Consider the following 13,280-nt stretch of genomic DNA (forward strand, 5'->3'; position numbering starts at 1 on the left):
GTTGAGCATCTGACTTCAGCTCACGTCATGATCTCATGGTTCGTGAGTTTGAGCCGCACATCAGGCTCTGTGCTGACAGCTCAGAGCCTGGACCCTGCTTCAGATCCTGTGTCTCCTTCTCTCTCTGCCCGTCCCCCCACTCATCCTCTCTCTCACTCTCTCTCAAAAATTAATAAACATCCGGGGTGCCTGGGTGGCTCAGTCGGTTGGGCGGCCAACTTCGGCTCAGGTCATGATCTCGCAGTCCGCGAGTTCGAGCCCTGCGTTGGGCTCTGTGCTGACAGCTCGGAGCCTGGAGCCTGTTTCAGATTCTGTGTCTCCCTCTCTCTGACCCTCCCCCGTTCATGCTCTGTCTCTCTCTGTCTCAAAAAATAAATAAATGTTAAAAAAATTAAAAAAAATTAATAAACATTAAAAAATTTTTAAAAAGAATGTCTTTAGTGAAGCAGTACTAATGATTAAATTAATTAAATCTTGACCCACGAGTACCTATCTTTAATATTCCATATGGCAAAATGGGTACCCAGACGTGCTGACTGCTGAAATACTATGGTTGTCGCAAAGAAAAGCAGTTGAGTTGTGAACTGAACTGCCCACTTTTTTACTTAAAAAAAATGACAGGCTGAGAAGGACAAATACCATATGATTTCATTCATATGTGGGATCTGATAAAACAAATGAATAAACAAAGAAACAGAAAGCAGAATCAGACTTAGAAATACAGAGAACGGACTGATGGTTGCGGGGGGTGGGGTGAAGGGGAGAGGGAGATACAGCCTTCCACTTATGAAATGAATAAGTCACAGGAATAAAAGGTACAGCATAGGGAATATAGTCAGTGGTATTGTAATAGTGTTGTATGGTAATAGATGGTAGCTGCACTTGTGAGCATAGTATAACATATAGAGAAGTTGAATCACTATGTTGTACACCTGAAACTAATAGAACATTGCTTGTCAACTATACCAAAAAAACTAAAAGATTGACAGTCAAACTATGGTTAGTTATTTTTGAGTATTCTTGAAAATGAACAAAATAAGCCTGCCACTTCAAGTAAATAGGAGATGGTATTAGCCAATAATAAAACTTGAGCTTCTAAGCAAAAATTAAAATTTTGGAAAACTCCTAGCCACCACCATGAGCTTGACAACTTTCCAGTCTTTATTGATGAGATTGGTGGTGATATTAACAAAAATGATTTTTCTCTACTATGTAATTAAATGTGTTCACATTTGGAAAATCTACCTAATTCAGTTTACCCATCTTGGCAATTCATTGAACCAATGTTTTCTAAATGGGCAATTCATGTGTTACAAAATTGTATGTGGATAAAAGATCTTTAAATTGCAAGATAAACCAATCCATTTTAACGTAACAGGTTATGAAAAGTTCACTGATCCCTATCAGATTTCACATCACAACTAACCTTTAAGAAACTACCACTTGTTAAATTTCAGTGTAGTATCACAGAAGAATATTCTAAATTATCTGAAAAGGCTATTAAAATACCCCTTCCCTTACCAGCTGTGTAAAGCCACATTTTCTTCATATACTTTGACCAAAACAACCTATCTCAACAGATTGAATGCAAAAAGAGGATAATCCAGTTGTCTGCTCTTAAGCCAAATAGATTCACAATGATAGAAAACAATGCCATCCTTCTCACTATTTATGTGTGTATAAAAAATACATTTTTCACTGAAATATATTTTTCATGTTAATAAGTAATGAACTTATTTTTTAATATTTCAATAAATTAGTAAACAAATGTTTTTAAATTTTCTCTTTGAGGTCCTCAATATTTTAGAGTATTTAATGGTCTTGAAACCAAAGGTTTGAGAACTTGTTTCCTAGAACAAAAAATTAGAACATCTAATTTTTTTAAAGACTATTCTTTTTAGAGCAGTTTTTAGGTTCACAGCAAAATTAAGAGTAAGATACAGAGATTTTGTATATACCCCCCGCTGCCACTCATGCATAGCCTTCCCCATTATCAACATCCTCCCACAACATCATACAATTGGTGAGCACATCATAACCATCTAAAGCCTATAGTTTATATTACAGTTCACTCTTGATGTTGTACATTCTATTGGTTGTAATGACATGTACCCCCCCCATTACAGAGCGCCCTAAGAATCCTCTATGTCCCGCTTATTCATTCATCCCCTGCCTGCCCCCCCACCAATCCCCTGGCAACCGCTGATCTTTTTCTATCTCTATGGTTTTACCTTTTCCAGAGTGTCATATAGTTGAAATTGTACAACATGTAGCTTTTTCAGATTGACTTTTTTCACTTAATAATATGCACTTAAGTGAAATAAGTCAGTCACAGAAAGATACCATATGTTTTCACTCATATGTGGATCTTGAGAAACTTAACAGAAGACCTTGGGGGAGGGGGAGGGGAAAAAAGGTTACGGAGAGGGAGAGAGGCAAATCATAAGAGACTCTTAGATACAGAGAACAAACTGAAGGTTGATGGGGGGTAGGAGAGGGGGGCAAGTGGGTGATGGGCATTAACGAGGACACTTGTTGGGATGAGCACTGGGTGTTGTATGGAAACCAATTTGATAATAAATTATATTAAAATAATAATAATAATATGCACTTAAGTTTCCTTCATGTCTTTTCATGGCTTGATAGTTCATTTTCTTTTAGTGCTGAATAATATTCCATTGTCTAGATGTACTACAGTTTATCCATTCACCCACTGAAGGTTTTCTTCAAGGTTTTGGCAGTTGTGAATAAATCTACAAACATCTGTATGAAGGGTTTTGTGTGAATATTAAGCCTTCATCACCTTGGGGTAAATGCCAAGGAGCAAGATTGATAGGTCATATGGTAATAATATGTTTAGTTTTGTAAGAAACTGCCAAACTGTCCTCCAGAGTAGCTATAACATTTTGCATTCCCACTAGCAATGAATGAGAGTTCCTGTTACTTCACATCTTCACCAACATTTGGCATTGTCAGTGTTCTGTATTTTGGCCATTCTAATAGGTATATAGTGGTATCTTGTTTTAATTTGCATTTACCTGATGACATCTGATATGGAGTATTTTTTCACATGCTTATTTGCCATTTTTGTATCTTTGATGAGGTATCTGTTAAAGTCTTAAGACTGTTTTTTAATCAGGTTTTTGCTTTCTCATTGAGTTTTAAGAATTCTTGGGGCTCCTGGATGGCTCAGTTAAGCGTCTGACTTCAGCTCAGGTCATGATCTCACAGTTCGTGAGTCCGAGCCCTGCGTTGGGCTCTGTATTGGCAGCTCAGAGCCTAGAGCCTGCTTTGGATTTGGTGTCTCCCTTTCTCTTGGCCTCTCCCCTCCTCCTGCTCTCTCTCTCTCTCTCTCTCTCTCTCAAAAATAAACATTAAAATTTTTTTTTAAGTTCTTTGTATATTTTGGGCAACATTCCTTTATCAGATGTTTCTTTTGCAAATATTTCCTCCTATATTGTTGCTTTTCTTCTCATTCTCTTGACATTGTCTTCTGCAGAGCACAAGTTTTTTACCTTTAATGAAGTCCAGCTTATCAATTACTCCTTTCATGGATCATATCTTCTGGGTAGTATCTAAAAAGTCATTTTGGTATTCAAGATCATCTAGATTTTCTCCTAAGTTATCTGCCAGGAGTTTTATAATTTTGCATTTCACATTTGGGTTTGTGATCCATTTTGAGTAAATTTTTGTGAAAGGTGTAAGATCTGTGTCTAGATTCTTCCTTTTTTTTTTTTTTTTTTTTTTTGCCTGTGGATGTACAGTTGTCCTAGCACTGTTTGTTGAAAAGATTCTCTTTGTTCCTTTCTATTGCCTTTGCTTTTCGTCAAAGATCAGTTGACTGTATTTATGTGTGTCTATTTCTGGGCTCTCTGCTCTATTTCATTGATCTATTTGTCCATTCTTTCACACTATCTTGATTACTGTAGTTTTATATCAAGACTTGAACTTGGGTATGTCAGTCCTCCAACTTTGATCTTCTCCCTAAATACTGTTTTGGCTATTCTGGATCTTTTGCCTTTCCATATAAACTTTAGAACCAGTTTGTCCATATCCATAAAATGTCTTGCTGGGATTTTGATCATAATTGCATTGAATCAATAATTTGATTTACTTGTACTTACTGTCCGTGGGGTCTTGAACAACTTTCTTACCCTCTCTGTGCCTTAGATTTCTGATGTGTGAGATGAGAATAACAACAATAGTTTGTAACAACACATGCCATAATAGTAAATACCCTTTAGGTCTTAACTAGTATCACTATCACTATTGTACCATCATTGTTGATGTTTTTATCATTATCATCATTACTACCAGTACCACCACTGGGAGACACAGTAACACAAAACTAGAGGGTAGAGTCAGCAGAATTGGAATATTTTTCTCTCTCAAGCCAGATTATACCCCACCTGCTACTGGCCAGTCTGCCAACATTTGTGGCCTGAGGAAGAAGGGAAAGAAGAATGACGTGGCTCAAGCACACATTGTCAGAGGTCAGAGCCTGCAGTGGCCACACCAAGCTTTGGGAGTAGAGAAGAGAGTGGATCCCCGAGTGTGGTCCATGAGGCTGCTACAGAAGGATCCAGCTGGTTCTGGAAAGAGAATGGATCGTAGCCAGGGGCTTGTTAACAACAAGACTGATAGTAATGATACAGACATGTGTTTTTATTTTATTTTATCTTATTCCAGTCACAGAATGCTTTCATGTTGTTTAGGCCAAATGTTGTTCTGATGCTTCTAGTCTTTGCCAAACTGAGGACCAGACCATTTGCTTGTTCTAAGTGAGCAGCTACAGATGGCAAACAAATTTGAACATTATTCTTTATCAGTGAAAAGTTAAAACCAAATTCCCTGCATTTGTGGCAAGTCTCCTTTGTTCCGTAAACACAAAGATTTGTTTACGCTTCCTTTGTTCTCTCTGGACATATACCGCTTGGGCCAGCTACTACACTGATTTCAAGATGCCCTGTAATCCTCCTTTGTATTTTTAGGTAGATTTTTTTATAGAACTTCATGGACAAATTAACCACTCTTCCCTATTTGTTATTAGTTATGTGATCTCAGGCAGGTGACTTCACCCCTCAGGTGTCCTTTGCTGTAAATCTGCCAGACTTGGCCAGGCACCAATCAGTTGGATGAAGGATCACCCCCCTACTTTTATGAATAAGATATTTGTAAGAAAAAGAAAAGAAAAATATAGCTAATACCAGAAACTCACATGCTGCTTGCGGCCAGACCCTTGTCAAAGCACTTGCTATGTATTAATTCATGTAATCCTTGAAATAGCCCTATTAGGAAGATACTAGTACACTAACTTCACAGATGACAAAACTGAGACACAGAGAGGTTAAGTAATTTGCCCAGGGTCACACAGCCGATAAGTGGCAGAACCAGACATGAATTCAGGCATTCTGGCTCCAGAGTCTATGAAGGTTGATTTTGTGCCTTAGATCAGCCCTCACTAATTTGTTTTCAATAAATTTAAGTACACCTTCACAGGGTACTTGAAAGACTATCTTCCTTTATGGAACTCTCTGGTTCTTGCCTAGTTTATGTTTTTAGAAGAAAAACCTTAAAACTCTGTGTGCCTGTGCTTCTGGTATCATGTAAAGTAATTGCAGTTTAGAGCCAAAGACATAGTTTAAAGTGGCAGTTCACCTTTTTATATGATATGTGGGCTTGGCCATAAAGCTTGCTGGGCTTTGGCTGCAACCACTTGTCTGGGAAAATGAAAGAGAAGTTTTTGACTAAAACTCAGCAGGTAATGTTAACCCTTGAGGCATGCACCCAGCAGCTATTACCCTGGCCTCTGGGGAGTGTGGCTTGGTGTTGGGTAGCTTCAATATTGAAAGAAGGTAGAAATCTGGGAGGGGAGAGCCAGGCTGTGGAGGTACCTAGGTGATGACACCTCTCGTCACTCTGGAGACCCCTCCAGCTAAAGGCTGGACCCACCCTATTAAAGGACAGAAAACAGGCCCTCAGGGAGAAGGGCTTGCCAGGGAATAGGCAGGGGAAACTGATACCAGGTCAGGTGAGTTACCTGGCCTCTGGAGGGAAACCAGAACAATGGCTGAAGCTTAGACCCATTAACTAGACAATCCTGGCAGGACTTAAGGGCACGTGGGTGTGTATGTGTGTCCCCAGCTTGCTCTATTTTAGGCCCGAAGTTTGAATTCTGTCCCCACCCCCCAGTGAGGCTCAAGCTGCCAAAGCTGTCTGGTGGAATGGAAGTCAGAGAGGTCTGGATTAGACCTCAGTTCAGCCATGTGACCTTGAGCAAGTCACTTAACCTCTCTGGCCCTAGGTCTCCTCATTGTAAAGCAATGATAACAACTCCTCCCGTGTGGGGCTATTGAGCGGGTGAATACTGAGGTAAATCCCCTGGCATACTATAGGATTGTAAATAGGCTATCTGTTCTCACTACCGTATTGGCCAGCTGGCTCAGTTGAACTTTAAGTGCTTGGCTGAGCCTAGGAATTGAAGGCCATTAGTGCTGGAGGCTCTGGGGACAATGTGCAGCTCTCTGTAAAACCATGGGGCCAGTCAGTGCATCTCTGAGATGTGATTTCCTCATCATGATAATTAATGCTTCTTTCCTACTTTACCAGATTGTTAGAGGAGAACATGAGATTGAGTAACCTGAAAAGTATTATACAAAAATTGTTATTATAAGAAGAATCACAATAACAGTGATTAACATTTTGAGTGCTTACTTTTTTGCCCGGCACTAGTTTAAGTGCATCCCATGTGTTACCCAATTTAATTTTAATGCTCTAACAATTTTGCCTGATTTATTATTCCTATTTTTTCAGTTGCCTCTGAGGTACTCAGAGGTTAAGTAGCTTGCCTAAGGTCACTCAGATAACTGGGGGCAGACCCAGAATTCAAACCCAATCAATAGAATTTCAGAACCTGCCCAATGGAGGATTATTCACTATGTTTATATTGGCATTGCTATCTCTATGTTTCTTTTCTACAGAGACTACAAAGTTAGCTATTCTCTAGGTAGGAGATGGGTCTGTGAAGCCATGATGACAGCACCATAAAGTCACCTGTTAATTAGTCTGTCTAGTCTGGTCGTAGCTCAAACACCTTAGGAACACATGTGCGTATATCTATCAGCAAACACATTCACAGATTGAGTATATATGTATATAGATTATAGGAACAATATCAGAGATAAAGATCAGAATATAAAGAAGCAAGGCATTAGCAAACTAATTTATGGGCTTGTGATTCTGTTATGAAGGATAATTATTCAGTGGTTTAAGTGGGATGAAAAGTGTCATTACAGTAACACAGTGAGTGATAGTCATACTTAATCTGTTTTCTACCACTCACATATGATAAATGTCATTCACATGTGTGACGTACTTCTGTGGGGCTGCCTGGACTTTGACATTTCTCCCCAATCTTTTTGTGGAAAATTAAGGTAAACAACGAGTCATTTATTTTGGACATTTATGAAAGCATTTTTATAGCAATTTGGGTACTTAAATTAACACCTTAGATATCTCCAAAAAAAGGTTATTTTTCAACAGAGTTCCATTAAATTCAACAAATCTACTATGCTCTGCCTGTGCTGTACCATACAGTAGCTACTAGTCACGTGTGGCCGTTCAAATTTAATTGAAAAATGCAGTTCCTCAGTAGCTTTAGTTACATATCATGTACTCAGTAGCTCACCTGTAGCTAGCAGCTACCATTTAGACAATGTAGATTATAGAACATTTCCATCATTACAAAGAGTTCTATTGGACAATGCTGCTAGACAGTAGGATACACTGAAGATGCAGTGATGACCAAAACATTCTAGGGGCGCCCGGGTGGCTCAGTCGGTTGAGTGGCAGACTTCGGCTCAGGTCATGATCTCGCTGTTTGTGAGTTTGAGCCCCGCATGGGGCTCTGTGCTGACATCATAGAGCCTGGAGCCTGCTTTGAATTCTGTGTCTCCCTCTCTCTCTGCTCCTCCCCCACCCATGCTCTGTCTCTCTCTCTCTCTCTCTCTCCTCTAAAAATAAATTTAAAAACATTAAAAAAAAAACATTCTAGATGCTTGCCCTTATGGGTTTATAGTCCTGCAGAGAGGACAGCTGCTTAATAAGCCATCCCCGGTTGGGGTTCAGGGAATTACAGGGGACAATGGGAGGGTATGGCAGGGGAGACCTACCCATGAATGGCTGGTCTGGGAAAACGAAGCCAAAGAAAGTCCTTATGTATAAGAGACCAATTAAAAAAATATATATATTGAACTTAATTTTTAAGTAACAAATTATTTTCTCTGCAACTGGATTCTGCAAGTAATATCAATGTGAGATTTAAAATGTAGTATTGAGGAATATGCTTACATAAAATTTATTTCATTTTTAAAATGTTTCATGTAATAAATCTCTAAGAAGCCAAACACAAAGTGTACGTACAGTATGATTCTATTTGTATGAAATTGTAGAACAGACAAAATTATGATGATAGAAATCAGAACTGCAGTTGCCTAGAATGGAGGCAAGGGTGCAGGTGGAAGCAAGCACTGACTACAAAGGATCCTCGGGGTATTTTCTGGGATGTTCATGATGCTCTCTCTCTTGGTAAGGGTATTGGTTACATGGATATATGCATTTGTCAATACTTATGGAAATGTATACCTTTAGATTGGTACATTTCCTAAAATGTAAATTATGTCTCAATTAGAAGTTGAATCTATAGAATTGTATATTGTAACATGTTAATGGTTGATATGAGTAACATTATGGAAATATTCATTGCCTCATTACTTCGTCTGCCAGTGACCCGGCTGGCCTTTGTAACGCTTATATCACTGGCAAGAAGATTCAGCATCCTTCTTGATCTTGTGCCCTGTGGATGTAAATATGTGCTCCTACTTTTCCAGTTTTTCATGCTTTTTTATCAAAAGTAGATAAACTGAAAGAATCTTTGCCAGAATGTTAAGAATGATGTTATTTGGGAGCAGAGAGATTTGAGGTGAATTTTGCTGCTTTTTCTTCTTCACTGTACTGTTTGAGTCTGTAACAAGGCACATGTATATTTCTGTATTTTGAAACACAAAATCTCATTCTGTCTTGGCTTAGAAAGTACATTTACTTATCCACGAGTTACTATATAATCATTTGAAAACTTTGGGTTTTAAGCGATGGTTAGTATCACATTTCCTTGTAAGCAGCAGACTCCGTGGATGATTGTTTAGCAGTCGGGGGGTCTCAGTAAATGTAAAATTTCATGCCTTGTCTGTCTCCACCATGCCTCTCTTGTTCAGTTTCTCTCTGGTGCTGGGGCACATTGGAGTGGATTGGGGTTGCCTGGAGATGCTCGTTAGCGGTCTGCCCCTCTCATCTGCCTCCTTCACCCTGTGCTCACAGATTCTTACTTGACCCTTGATGAACCGATGAATAACATCACCACGTCCCTGGGGCAGACAGCTGAACTGCACTGCAAAGTCTCTGGCAATCCACCTCCTACCATCCGCTGGTTCAAAAATGATGCACCTGTGGTCCAGGAGCCCCGGAGGATCTCATTTCGGGCAACCAACTATGGCTCTAGACTGCGGATTAGAAATCTTGACACCACAGATACAGGCTACTTCCAGTGCGTGGCAACAAATGGCAAGAAGGTGGTTTCTACCACGGGAGTCTTGTTCGTCAAGTTTGGTAAGCCACCTCCTTCCTGCTGGGGATGGCCTTTGGCCATCATTCTCCCTGAGGGTGAGGAGGGAGGGAACAGGGAACACACTGAGAATGTCCTATGTGCCTGGCAACCCGAAAGCTGGTACAGATGCATCCATTTTACAAGTAAGTAGGCCAAGACCCAGTAGTTAAGTAGCATGTGCGTGGTTGCCCAGCTGGTAAATAGTAGAGCAGGAGGGGAGTCCCGATCTGTCTGATCCCAGAGCCCTGCTCTAAACCACCATGCCAGTGGGAGAGAAGATGGGAAGTTCGACACATGTATGCCCTTTCTCTGTCAAGATGCCATCAAAGACTCCTGCTGTCCCAATCCATGTGATCCTATAACCACTCAGCCTCCCCCTGCAGACTCCCCATGCAGCATGAGGATGCCTACTCTAGTGACTCATTTGTTAGCTCTTGTCTTAGCATTTTCCAGGCCCTGAACTGTGTGGGTATAGACAGGTTCTTACTGGTATGTTTTTTTTTCTTCGAGGTGGTTGTGGGGAACTGAAGCAAAATAATAAATCCCAGAAAAATAAATATCACCTCAGGGTGGTTGAGAACTTCAATCTGGAATGGTTTGACTCTACCCACACTCACCCTCCAATAACCTAGACTGACTGTTTTTTTTTTTTTTCTTTCCTTTCCTTTCTCCAGGCCCCCCTCCCACTGCAAGTCCAGGATCCTCGTAAGTACATTTATCTCCCTTCTTGTCACTTCGAAGTGTTTCTCCAAAGGTTTTTTAGGGCAAAGGCAAAGTTGTCCTCTTCTTGGGCCAAAACACTGTTCCAGATTTCATTCCATTTTGCCCTACCCTCATTCCATTTTGCTTTTTCTCTGATATGAAGATTCACAAGAGACCAGCACCGGCAGTAACCTCAAGTGTGGTCATGTTGGTTGTGAACATGTTGATAAAAGCAAATATCTGCTTACATTTTCTATTTTAAAATTAATCTAACATTTAGTTGCCACAGTGGATTTGGTCAAATCAAACAAAAAACAATACTGTGCTGGCTTAGGTTTTTAGCCTGAAAGGCTCTCTTCTGTGTATCTGATAGTGTTGCATTCCTGATGCTCTAGTTATCCAACAGGCCAACAGTTGGGTGATCACCTTATTTTTATTGCCTTAAAAGAACCCAGAGACAGAAGTTCTGACTCACATAGGGGAAGAAAGCCCTGTGCCAGGTTTGAGAGTTACACACAATTTCGATTCATTTTGAGTCCTTTGTTACTGGAATCTAAAGATCTCATTTCTTAAACTGATGCTATTCTTGATGCGCTCGATCTTTCCCCTGGCTATGGTGTTCTATTCTTTCACTGTAGGAGCACCCACTTGGAGTATTTTTCTTTATATTTTTATTTAGGTGGAGAGAGCCATTTATTAAAAACCCTTGCTCTGCAAGAAAATATCTTCTTCCGAAGATACGCTTCCGAAGTAAAATTTATTGGGGCTCTACCACGAGAGCATCAGAATGTCTGACCTAGACTACACCCACAGCAAATATAACAGCCACTTAATTTGCTCTAATCCCCTCTGTGCCACTTAATTACAGTGTGGGATATTTTAATATATTTGTGTGTGCCTGGAGGCCCAGTGGCCCACAATCCCATTAATAAAACAGGTAATGGGTAAAAATAAACATTGGCCCTCAGCCACACTGTTCTGTTATTTCATCAGCCAATTAAAGGCAACTGTAAAAGAGCCTTTAAAATCACCCAAGTGCTAATTGCATTCTACTCGTCTAGGTAGAAAATATTGATTGATCTTAAAACAGGTCTGCAGTTTTGGTTGCTCTGCTTTGCATTCTTGAAGTTTATCTTTTTTTTTTTTTTTTTTAAATCTCACTATTGGTTGATATGTGGAATCCTTTTGAAGTCTTATTTAAACTGAGATTAAAACTTTTGTTACTTGCTGTAAAAATGCTTCCCACCCTGGTGCCTTATTTGTTCCTATTAATCTGTGCTTCAAATGTGGCAGATAATCTGCGTCCAAGTTTGATGAATGCAGTTCACTAATCTGCCTTTATTATGAAGCACTGAGCAACTGACGTCCTACCTGTTGTATTTGCATCAGAGAATTACTTTTTTATTATCAAAATTATTTTTAAACATGTATATGTCCTTACTTCTTGAAGTTTTCATTCTTCCTTTGTTACCATCTTTCTGATGAGCCCAGTCTGAGTCTCTCATGGTTTTCAATTTTATACAAAGATAGTGTACCGCTTTCATGAGCTGATATCTATGGAGAAGATATTAATGTCCTTAACGATGCTCAGCCACAGCTAAAAGTATCCTTTGATGTCAGGCCCCCCTGTTTCATGTTAGCTGTCTGATTATCCATCAGATTAGTAGCAGGAGCATGAAATGTACAGTTGCCATGTTAGCTTGGAGGGAGCTACAGTAAAATACAATCGAAGTTGGAAATCCCATGGGGACTTTTGTAGGACAGTCTACATACTTGTTTTGGCATTGCCAGTTGGCATTTTGATGGACTTTTTTCTCTTTCTGTTAGAAACTGGTGACATATCCTACTTTTTTTCTCTTTTCACTGCTGCCACCACTGAACCCTATTTCTTTCAACGTTTATTTATTTTTGGGACAGAGAGAGACAGAGCATGAACGGGGGAGGGGCAGAGAGAGAGGGAGACACAGAATTGGAAACAGGCTCCAGGCTCTGAGCCATCAGCCCAGAGCCTGACGCGGGGCTCGAACTCCCGGACCGCGAGATCGTGACCTGGCTGAAGTCGGACGCTTAACCAACTGCGCCACCCAGGCGCCCCTGAACCCTATTTCTAAGAGTTCTTCTGTAACCGAGATAGAATGCTAGCTTCCTTCCCTATCCTTATAGCCCCCAACAAGCAGGCAGATCTCACTACAAGAGGTCAGGTAGAATGTAACAAAATGATAGCCATGGTGACTATCACAGCTTTGAGGGTTGCTCTGAAAGTCTTTTGTCAAACTGCACAATACTTTTTCCAAGGTAGGAGTGAAATGTAGCTGAAACATTGCTCTGTTTACTTGAAGATGGTGCAACAGAATGACTGCAAAGTACAATGCAAGTCCACGACATAGCGAAATGTTTTGGGTGAATGAATCCTGGTGAGAGCCAAGTGCCATTTGAGACCACAAAGCTACACAATCTCCAATGGAGGACTTGGAGGGTCCTTGAGATAATGGTCTAGGAAGGCAAAGGTGGTGAGACACTTGTCACTCCTTGTAGAGACTACATCAGGTTTCCACATGAAGCTTATGGAATGGCATTTTACTATGTAGTAGGAGCAAGCCTGAGACGTTAGTTTGGCTTCTGTTCTTAGCTTCAGGCTTTATTTCTTCTGTCATTGCTGGGTCCTGGCCCACCCCTAACAGTTATAGGGCCCAGGGCATGAGTACAAGTGGAGGCCCACATACCACACGTCTAAATATTTAGAAGTTATAAATCAAGCTAGCAAACTGTTAAATGAAATATGTTCTGTCCTCCCACATTGACAAATATACCTTCATAATGACAAAATCAAAAAATACTTATAAAGTTATGGTTTGTGTATGACTACAAGCCAAGAACTATCAAAAATGACTACTTTAATCATTATTATGCTTGTCTG

The 13,280-nt window shown here is 40.1% G+C and overlaps 1 protein-coding gene across 1 annotated transcript in view; it reads left to right on the forward strand.

Annotated features, from left to right (window-relative positions):
- ROR1 (receptor tyrosine kinase like orphan receptor 1) overlaps positions 1–13,280 on the forward strand; it is a 400,895-nt gene that overhangs the window by 261,994 nt on the left and 125,621 nt on the right. Inside the window, exons 3-4 of the mRNA XM_040470488.1 lie at positions 9,376–9,663; positions 10,336–10,366. Of these exons, the coding sequence (XP_040326422.1) occupies positions 9,376–9,663; positions 10,336–10,366 (319 nt within the window). The remainder of the gene's footprint in view (positions 1–9,375; positions 9,664–10,335; positions 10,367–13,280) is intronic.

Source organism: Herpailurus yagouaroundi, unplaced genomic scaffold, assembly GCF_014898765.1.
Source record: "Herpailurus yagouaroundi ecotype Mexico unplaced genomic scaffold, PumYag 77, whole genome shotgun sequence".
NCBI lineage: Eukaryota > Metazoa > Chordata > Mammalia > Carnivora > Felidae > Herpailurus > Herpailurus yagouaroundi.